The sequence below is a fragment of the Haliaeetus albicilla genome, chromosome 17 (genome assembly GCF_947461875.1).
Source record: "Haliaeetus albicilla chromosome 17, bHalAlb1.1, whole genome shotgun sequence".
In the NCBI taxonomy this organism is placed as follows: Eukaryota; Metazoa; Chordata; class Aves; order Accipitriformes; family Accipitridae; genus Haliaeetus; species Haliaeetus albicilla.
Genome location: NC_091499.1, coordinates 19,974,918 through 19,986,099, shown reverse-complemented (window position 1 = coordinate 19,986,099; position 11,182 = coordinate 19,974,918). Strand labels below are relative to the sequence as shown.

General features: G+C 41.6%; 1 protein-coding gene across 1 annotated transcript in view; it reads right to left on the bottom strand.

Moving 5' to 3' along the window:
- Nucleotides 1-1,503: 1,503 nt before the first annotated feature.
- LIN28B (lin-28 homolog B) overlaps nucleotides 1,504-11,182 on the bottom strand; it is an 89,651-nt gene continuing 79,972 nt past the window's right edge. The window contains exon 4 of the mRNA XM_069804553.1: nucleotides 1,504-4,510. Coding sequence (XP_069660654.1) covers nucleotides 4,141-4,510 — 370 coding nt within the window. The 3' untranslated portion in view covers nucleotides 1,504-4,140. The remainder of the gene's footprint in view (nucleotides 4,511-11,182) is intronic.

Sequence of the window (11,182 nt, the reverse complement as noted above, 5' to 3'; positions counted from 1 at the left end):
GATCAACCTCTTGTTATCAGTCAACGGTTGTAACAGGGGTAACACAATCAACGGATCTTAAAGAAGAGGCTGTTGATATACTAAGCAAAATAAGATCGATGCATTTAACAAGGCTCTGCTTGTTTCTAAAACAATACTCAAATCTCATTAAGACTTCTAGAAAATTAAAATCAGTGCATCTGCACATGTACATATCTTCCCAATTACTTTTATATCTAGCACAGGGGAATACATATATATTTTTTTATGATAAACATTTCTTACAGATAAATTAATTAAATTAAATTTAAGACTCGATGAGATTTCCCATGTTCTTTTATAATTCCTCTTACAAAGAATGTTACAAGATCTATAAACACTTTTTATGGGGCTCTATTCACAAAACTAAGTATGACTAAGCAGGAACTCCAGGGTAACACTGGTGCAGAGTAAAACTGGGCTGAAAAAGGTGGCCTGCAAAGGGAAGAGGTAGAATCCAAATGTGGTGTTTGGCACTCCCTGAAAGCTGGCTAAAAGCAAAATATTGCAGATGGTATTCCAATGCCAGATTTACCATCAACTGCAGCAAAAAGTTATTTGGCTCCTCCTCCAAACACAAGTGTTCCTCATGGCCTAACTTTTGTAGCTTGTAAATAAATACCATGACCTCTCCTTGGGGGTAAGTAAAAAAATACTTCACAAGGTCCCTTATGATTAAATCAAATTGAGTATTTTGGGGTGGGGGAATGGAAGAGAGAGATATCCTTGTTCCAGGTTTAACCTTATTTCCACTATTGTTAGGAGAAAAATACATTTCTCTGAGCAAATATTTGAGCTATTTCTACTCAAACGAATTTTATTGTGAAGCATTCTGGCAAGGACAGGCAGGTGAATAGGGGAAATCTAGGCTGAGCCAATGCTGCAGAATATTAATTTTGTCCTTAGACATCGAGGAAGAATCCCAAACTCAGTCTGTGCCTCCTCCTTTAAAAGGTTCTTTGCTTATTTGGAGCAGCCTATTGAAGGAGTATAACTAGATTTTTTTTCTACTGCAGCCCAGTGCTAAGTAGTTACCTGCCGCAGCTTGTGCTGCTGAATTTTTAACTTAGGCATGTACATTTTTGTCTCTTCTGGAGATGTATTAATTTTCGTCAACAGTGCCCGTAATCCTTTAGACAGAAAAATAAAAACTTTCAAAGAAATGTTTGGAAACGTCTCATAATTTCAAGTGGATGCTTCATCTTAAACAAGTATTTGCCATCATGTATGCAGTGGTGAACTATCAGTTACATATTTAGTACAGATAAAAAGTATGTACCATAGATCAACAGCCACCTTTAAGGCTAGAGCAGCACAAAGGTGTGTTTATGCAGTAAATATGAGGTAGCCTTTTGCTGTAAACAGAATAATAATTTTATTGTCACCTATGTAAACAAAGTGGGCTTGATGCTTTTGTGTTTTTATTCTTCCCCCGCCACCCCCCGTCCCCCATCCCTCCCCTCCTAGAAAAGCTAAGCACCAGTAACTCCAACTGGAAGTCAGTGGGAGCTGTGGTTGCCCAGCATCTCTGGAAACTCAGACCCTGTGAACGTAAAGACACAAATGCTCACATAAGCAACCAGTACAGAATACCACTTTATCATTTCACAGGAACTTATAATACAAAATGCTGAGATCTGATTATCAGAAATGTAGGTCTATGACAACTCAGAGGTAGTTACTATTATCAGTACATAATACTTATATAGAGATAAAAAGGTCTAAGACTATTTGGTTTGTTCTGAGTAAGCAGGTCTGTAGACTACTCTGTAAAGAAAAAACAACATTACATGGTATATTCCCTGAGCAAAGTTCTTTGTCCTGAGTATGTTATGTAATAGTGATAACATTCTAATATATAAAAATAAAACCTTAAGCTTTCAACAATAAGATAGGGTTTGGTATGTGCTCTTAGCAGTTCAGTCTGACTTTGGTGCGCACAGTGATTTCAAACAGCACCAATAAAAATCTGCATGTTGAAAATATTTCCTTATCTCAGCTCTGAACTTCTTACATATAAACAGGGAATGACCAGTTTTCAAATCCACAATTGCCTATTTCTATAAGGAACTTTGGTTTAAATTTTCAAAGTGACCTAAGTTTTGCATCTTTGCTGTTTAACCTGGTTTTTACACCGGCTAGAAGGTTAAGCAATGCCACTTTGATTTGTCTACATAATTTAAATAAGTTTACTATCCTTACGTAAGGCAAGGAAGTTCTTCTCTATAGATATATCACATTCAATATCGTCAAAGGTAAGCTTTGCATTAGCACACTGAGAACTTCAGTATAAACCATCAAGATTCATCGCAAACGCTGGCAAGGAATTCATGTAAAATAATTTGCTTGAAATTGTGCCCTTCACTGAGGTGTTTGATTACTACCTGTTTACTGAAGCAGCAGCAGCAGCAACAGTAAAAGTCTCATCTGGCAGGACAAGTGGGAAGGGAAGGCCACATAATGAGCCAGCTGCATACCTGTTGTAACTATCGGCTGCAAAAGAGTTACCACGGGTAGGACTTTGGCTCGCTGTAGCCCTTCACGCAGGCTGTTTCTTTAGTTTGATTATCCGAGCTTAAACCTACCCGACTCTTTCAAGCGTTAACAGCCTGTGTTTATTGCCAATGTTAAGGATTATACAGGTTTCTCTAATTAACTTACATCCGCAATGGGATTTGTCAAAGTACGTTATCTTACGTATGACTTGGTAATTCAGAAGTTACAAATGGAAAGCGACTTGAAGTTTTGATAGGCTCCAACTCTATTAACCCCGAGCAAGGGCTGCAGCCCAGGGAGTCTCACTCTGAGGCCACCAATCTTTCTCCTCTTTAATGCGTAAGTGTGTGGTCCCAGCGCACTCTGGACCAAGGCTGGTCAGCAACAGTCTCCAGTTCACAAGAAGCAGATGATGGCCAGGGCTTCTGACAAATTTTCAGGTCCCTTCACTCAGGCTTGTCTGCAGCAGACACCTGTCCTTCTTGACTGTACACATGCTGTATCATCAGCAAGGGAGGCTGGCTGAGCAACCGCAAGTACCCATCTACCTTTATTCTTAAACTATTTATTTATCCCAGGATCTCATTAGCTTTGCATTTTGTTTTCTTTAAAAACCAAAACAGACACGAACAACAAAAATCCCTAGGGAGTTCTTTCCACAGCATTTCAAAAGAAAACAAGGGGGAAGTCCCTTCAAATTGAGGGATATTACTTGGGACCAAGAGAAGTTGCTGCTGCTGCTGCTAATACTACCACCAAGGTCCCCTGAACGTTCACAGAATACAAAGGGTTAAACAGGATGGTATCCTGATACCACTCAAAAGGGTCTGTTCCATAACAACTTATACATTCTCCCCTACACGAGAGTCATGTAAATTACAGTTACAACCATATTAATTTAACAAAACATTTTGAGAAACCAGCACAGAAACTACACATTCATTGTCTTTTTTTGAGCTTTAAACTCCTCACCAACAAAGGATGGTGGCAATGAGAGCTGTGTTGAGTCATGACACTGCCCTGCACCGGCACGGGGAGGGGAGGGCTTTTGCTAGTTAGTTTGGAGATGAGAAAGAAAATAACTCAAATTGATGCTATGGGGGATGTCTTAGTATCTTTAGTACCATATGGCAGCTTTAAAATATGAAAGTATCCTTTGGTTCACAAGAGAAGAAACAGTCTTGATCTCAGCTCTGTGTGTGGTTTATCAGGTTTGGTTTGTTTCTGAGTGAGATTTTTGGGGTTTTCTTGTTTGTTTTTCAAACACATTTGGAAACAGGTTCTAGGAATGAGTTCGGGAACATTTGTGGATACTGCGCCTACCGCTTCACAGTAATGTCTTGTGGGAGAGTGGTCTGATAGAAAAAATATATATTTATAGATATGTACACATACACACACGCGCGTGCACACTCATACACACACATACAGAAGGTAAAACGTAATGCACCCTGCTCAAATGTATTTTGCTTGGAGTGATTTGTCTGTTAAAGAAAAAAAATTCACAGTTCCTCAACAGTAGTTAAAATTCCAGGTCAGCTACTGATAATGAAACTATTTCCCCTGTACTTGCATGAGGTAGACATCCCAAGAGGATAAAGAAAATGGAAAGTTACGACAAATGATTTAAGTCTTTTTCCTCTTCTGAACAGAAGGCCCCTTTCTGCTCGGTTCTTCGGGTGACGCAGACAACTTACTTGACAAAGCTTCCTGCGGTGACCTGCCCGAGCGCTCCGAGATCTCCGACCTGCCCTCCTGAGAGTACGACGGAGACGAGTAGCCGTGCGTTCCTCCCCCTTCTCTCAGGAAAGCAGAAGTGGAAGGCTGCGGTTCAGCTTCGTGTCTTCCCTGAGAACTAGTGGGCTGCTGCGAGACAGTTTTATGGGGGCAGTTAGCCACCATGTGCATGATGCTCTGACAGTAATGGCACTTCTTTGGCTGCGGAGGTAGACTACATTCTTTAGCGTGGTGGTCGAGACCACCACAGTTGTAGCATCTAAAACCAAAGAGAGACAGCTAGTTACAAAACGCAGAGTCAAACGGTAAGATTCTCCGCGCCAGGTAAGCTCGGCGCGAGCGTGCACCAGGTCTGCCGGTTCTGCACCCGTACCCCGCTGCCGCGCCTTTCGGTTTTGCTTTCCAAGCCCCGGGGCAGGCGCCCCTTTGTCGCGCCGGTGCCCCTTGTGACCGGGACCCGAACCGGGGGTCGCAGCCCGCCGCCGCCGCCGCCGCTCTCCTCACAGGGCGGTCGCCGGGGCGCGGCCCCGGCGCTCGGCCCCCGCTAGAGGGCGCCAGAGAGCCAAGCATCCCGCCGCCGCGGCCTCGTCTCCCTCCCCAGGTATCCCCCCCCGCACGCTTCGCCGTCCCTCTCCCAGGGATTTACAGCATTCTCCTCCCTTTACCCAGGGATTTACAGCATTAAACGCCTGCGAGCGCCAGCGCTTCAGCGCCTCAGAGGACGGACATCGCAAAGCGGGGCGAGGAGAGGGGGCGAGGCGGCCACCCGCCGAGGTTGCCTCAGCCTGAGGCGCCGCTTCACCCCGCGAGGGCCCGTCGCCGGGCCGGGGCCGTCAGGGAACGTGCCGAGAGGGGCCACCGCGTCCTAACGGACACGCTGCTTTCAGCCAGGGAAACCCGAACCTGGAGGAGGGACGCGGTGCCCCGTCACTAGCCAGGCTCTCGCCCAGGGCCCGGCACCTTGCCCCCCCCCAAAGCACGGCGAGGCTAGGGTCCAGGCCAAACTTCTGCAGTGCAGAGGGTCTGTAATGGCATTTATGGTTTCAATTCAAAAGAAAATAAACAACGCCCCAGCAGGAGTCATAAAACAGGGTCTTGTTTCTGTTCTCTCCAAGTTCCCAAGCTGCGTGCAAGCGGTTGTGACCCAGGGTGCCATCCTCACCGGGAGCCGGTGGGCGCAGAGCGCCGCCTCCATGCTGCACGGCCAAGGCCTCCGCCCCAGTTCTCAAAAATGGCTAAACCCCACAGTTCCTCTCCTACTAACCTTGCTAGCCAGGGGAGTCCTGAGGAACTCTCCAGCCATTCCTTACAGAATCCTCTCGCTTTGCAACACACGCCAAGAATGCCAGTCCTTGGATTACATTATTCTAACACGATACACAGAAATAATTACGTGCCTTTGGCATGGTGACCCTATGCTGGTCGTGTTCACCACTGAGCTTTCTCTTTTGGCTATTTTTGTATGGTTTCTGTTTCTTTGTTTTATAAAACTTGCACTGAACGTGTAGACATTTGATTTATTATAATCTTACATGCTACTGGAGAGAACTAAACCAATAACTTTTTTTGCTTTCCCTTAACTGTCAACTAATTTAAAAAACAACTGCACAAATACTTAGGGCTGGTGGAGTCAACTGAAGGATTAAAAAAGACTGTAACTATAAGTAACTATATGTACAACGTGTTCTGGCTTGAGCCCACATCAAAATATTTTAAATTTTCAGATTCCTGGAAAGTAACAAGGCACTGTTTTAGCTACTATTTAGTCATCACTACTAGTCTATACAAACTCAAGAAGTTTAGTCTATGCAAAGCAGTATGTACAGCTGGAATCTCACCTACAGAATTTACCTTCCAAAGAATTGCTATTGATAAAACCTGCATAATTTTTAAAAAGACTGCAAAATGGCTTTTAACATTTGCAAACCCACTCCAAGAAACAATGTCTCAGCACCTTCCTCTTCATATCTCTTATTTGCTATTAGCAAGATACTAACCATACCTTTAACAGACAAATGAAAAAACAGCCAAGTTGCCCATGGCATGCTGTTGTGCCCTACAAGACTGACCGGTAATTTAGAGAAGTTAAATGATGAACAGAACTTCATTATCCTTTCAGAAAACATCATAATTAAATTGTTGCATCTTCCCTAAAAGTTAATAAGAAACCGAACCCATTATACTGAACTCTGTACTTCTATGACAATTGCAATAATGTATTTTAGGTGAACTGGTCCCATTTTTATGTCACCACTGGAATTTGAAGACTATGTTTACACTAGCCTGTCTGCATGTACTACAGAATAACCCGTGGAGAGACACAGAATATAAAACTTCCTTTGAATCAAGAAGAAAATGACATGTACAAGCCCCACTGTCATTTAGTATTGATTTCCCTAGCACAGGAAGGGAAAGGACATACTAAATGTGTTGTAAAATACAAACGTTCTGATCTACAACCAAAACACCAAGCTTTTATCTCCCTATAATTTAAAAAAGTTGTAAGTTATTAAACAAGATTCCTCTGACTGTTTTTTCCCAAATCATTGCAGGTATTTTCAAATTACCACTTAACAGCAGCATTCAGTCTTCTTAACTGGTATTCAGCTATGTTTCCCTGGCAAGCTTTCTAAACACCTTCTGGATAAAATAATAAGGAAGTAAAACTTGCACTTAGAGAAACAAAAGAACAGCAACAACAAAAACCCTTAAGTGTTTTACTTTCTCCCCCTCCAATAAATACAATCTAAGAATTCACAAATGTGGTATTTATTATAATTTAGGTTATATTGAAGCGATGTTTATTATTATCTTCTTCATCGATTTCTAGCAGTCTACTTGTTCCTGGGCTAAGTATAGTATAATACAGTATAACATGGGAGTGTGCAGAAATTCTGGGAGTCATGCATTTTATCTTAATTAAGAACACGGAATTTTATAGCTGTGAATACATTTGCACTTGCTTCTTTCCCTTAATATCTCATGTATTTAGAATGGTTAAAAAGAAAAAGTTTGAAAATAGGTTAAAGGGCCTCCCTCAGTAGCAGGGTAGGCAGTAGCCATGGACAAATCAATTTAATCAGTCACTATGGTATGCACTGTGTTATCCAATTCAGTGAACCATTTCACCTCACCAATTGACCAAGAACCTGCTGTCAAGGCCCCTGCTTTCACTGAAGAGGCCTCCATCACCTTTTGCATATATATTTATCAATACATCCTATTTGCAAATATTGTAATTCCCTGCATTTATTCAAATCGCCTCCAAAATGTCACCATAAAAGAAAACTCTATCAGAAGCAGTTATGATTAAACTATGATTTGGCTTTTCAGGAATGTTTTTTGTTACCAACTCAAGCATCTGGCTAAAGTGTCGCATTAGAATATATAAGTGCCAGCCGGGGTGTGCCTGGACTTAAACAGGAGGGTGGTATTTATTCAGTTCTTTTAACTATTTATTCATTCCTTGTCAATCACTCTTACCAGGAGAACAGATCACACCCCGCTCTGAAATGCCTTCCTTCTCAAGGGATTTACACCAAAATGGAAATGGCCAGCCACCTCAGAGCTCACAAATGATACCACATGGCATCATCCACAAGTATTAAGGTATGGTATTAACCCTTTTGTCCAAAACACTTCAACTCTTTGCTCCTCTCTGCTGTATATACTTGCAACATAATGAAACCTGATAGCGTATGATACGCGCACATAAGCTTATACATCTATATCTCTATATACATAAATATATAGAACAATATACAAGCTGGCTCCTGCTAAGAAAATTAGCAAATTCTCATTTGAGTGTGTTCTCAGAAACTCTAGATTAGTACAACCATAGCAAGCATTTCTTCACTTCAGAAGCACCATGGAAATAACGTATGTTAGCTTAAACACAACATAAAAGTTTATATGTAAATTGCATCATGAGATGAATAAACCACAAAAAGCCCTTAAAAGTGCAATTATAGTAGAAGTAACCCTTACAAAAAAGCAACAGCAAGAAGGATTTGTTAGAATAGGACTGTCTTTCTCACAGTAGGCTCCCATGATTTACTAGGTAGCTTCAGGCTCAGAAAATAATGGAACAGAGTAAAGAAAGAGATAGCAATTATCCTAAGAGGGAATCCTTTCTTCACTACAGCACTGACAGTGGGTGAATCAGGGTGATTTTTTTAATATAAAAAAGGTGAATATTTTAATAAAGGAACACCTTGAGGAACTTGTCTAGCATTGTATTTCAACATTCTCAAGAAAACAGTAACATTAATACCTGCTAACGAAGAAAGAAGAGACCATATAGCAAGGTTAAAAACCACTTCTAAATTCTCCTTCACTATGGATTTGTGATTGCACAGAACTATACAGATTAAAGAAAACACGAAAAAGCAAAAAGCATACAGATTCCAACATAAACTATGTTGCATTAATTGCAATAAGCTGATAATTGAAATTCATTAGAAATACTCAACTTCACAACCAAATGCAAATGCAAAATAAAATACTCTCTAGTTTTCAGCTTTTTTCCTTGTCCTGGCAGTCAACTCCTACTTAGGAAGCACACCCTATCCCTATCCCTTTTAAAATGACAATACCCCTGCCTTGCAAAGACGTTTGCCACAGTAACAGCTCAACTGAGCTAAGCTGTAAGGAGGGTAAGTGCAACTGCTTGCTTCTTCATGCTGCTTTATAATATGATTTAGATGCTAATCCAATATATATGACAAGTAGACAATCATTTGTGTGGCTCCACACTATTATCTGTTGAGAGAAAAAGCTTTAAAATTATGCCGATGACTGACTTTTTCTTGGAGGAGGGAAGGAGAGGGGTTAACATCTAACAGGGATAGCAAAGGAAAGAAAGGGGGTATAGTCACAGAAAGACTAAAATAATTCACCAATATATTCCCTACATCAAATCCTCCTTTGTTTTTCCTTTTTGAATGCTATCAGACAATAAAAAACTGCATCTTGGCTAACAACGCTCCATCTAGCAATATTAATGCTTTGAAAAATGGCATGTGCAAGTGAGATTTTTTACAATACACTGAATGCCAACTAAGCAGTTAAAGCATAAAGGAAATGTTTAGAATCGTACCTAAATGTGCTGTCTTTTTTAGTAATTACTTTCACAACTTACCTAAAGAAAGGCCAGTTCCTGCAGACAGAACATGCGGCAGATCGCTTGAACTACCCTATTTTGCTGTAAACTGAGGTCAAACTACCCATGATCTAACAGAAATATGGGTCTTAGACAAAACTAAGATGTTTTACTCTTCAAGGGCTTCAGTGACTCATCTTGAGAATCAGGCCATGGGGCAGTGCAAGGGGACAATTCTTGCTGGTGGATGTGAACACCTAGAAAAGCTTGGGGAGGCATGTGTTTGCTCAGGCACCACCTGGGACAAGTGAGAAACACCTCTAACACCTCCACAGGACTGAAAGAGTCTTCTGGACTGTTGAGGATCTGCTAATTTAAAATTGTCTTTGAGATAAAATACAAGTATATTTTAACAGATTACTTAAATATTCCAGTAACCAAATCCTGGATATCAAATCTGTCACAGCATCACTCCAAAGACTGACAGGACCACAGGGGATTGCTGCTAAACAGACACCTCTTGTATGTTACTGTATTATAAAAGGACTAATCACTTTTACTTAATACCGGTGTAACACCAAAATCCTTCTTGCTGAGAAGCCTACACTTAAAATTGAAAAAACAGTTTGAGTATTTTTTTGAAATAGGGCATTACCCTTACGCCTTAAAACAGATAGCACATGCAGACCTCATCCTTTTAGAGCAAGAAATGGTGAAACTAAGTATGAGGCCGCAGTAACTGCAGCTTCAAAACAGGCAGCAACTGTCCTTGGAAAATAAAAGTTTGGTCGGCTGCCAGGGCTACAAGCTGCAGGAGCAGGAGAGCATGGCAAGGGAGGAGCGGGAGGTGTGGTGGGGACCACCGCGCACCCTGACCAGCAGCCAGTGCCTAGTGGCAGCCCCGCACTGGTCACCAGCTCCTCTGGCATTTCATTTCTTCCTCCGCTGCTTTTACAGGGGGATTCCCTTGCAGGCATTGTTTCAGGACATTTCTCCCTTCCCCAGAACTTTTTAAGCAGCATTAAATCCCAGGAGAAATAAAGCCGGCCTGTGTTTTTTAAAAAATCATGGGGTGCAGGAGGGAGCCTCGCTGCACTCCCTCGCTGCCGAGCTGTGCCCCACAGCTGCCCCACTCCCTGCACCCAGCAGGGAATTAACACACAGAAACGTGGCCCAGCTTTTTGTTTTTAAAGGACAAAAACCACCCGTGAGTCAACGAGACATACACAAGACACACGGCACACACTCTGCCCGTGCCCTCCGAGAGGGAAATTGCTGGAATGTTTCTGCTCACATGCATGTTGCTGGGTTTTATGCCATTTAGTTTAGCAACCTTTAATTCTTAAGCTGTAGCCAAATGCAGGAGCGAATACAGGAAGCTTTGAAAACGCTCTAATAAGGTATTGGTATTCAAAATACTGAATACTGAAATAATACGGAAAAAATCATTTAAGGTCAAGTGAAATTATCTTGTTAAATAGAGAATGGAGCATTTAGCATCTCCATCAGAGCATTTATGGCATGTCCAGCGAGCAGGGTCACACTAAGGCAGAAAACTTCACTAGCACCCTCATTTATCAATCCATTTAAAAAAAAAAAAATCAGTTTAATTTTAAAACTGTAATTATTTTTAGCAAAGTATGTTGGAAAATGGTGTATCACCAATTCAGAAAGCAGCACATCGGGGCCACATTTAGATTTGTGTTGATTCTGCGAGTGTTTGCTACCCTGAACCCCTCCTTCATACAAAACACTGTGCAGAGGCAACATGCTGGGAAAGTTAATTGCAGGCTGTTGTTCTTCAGTAAAATTCAGTTTGAAAATTTCCTG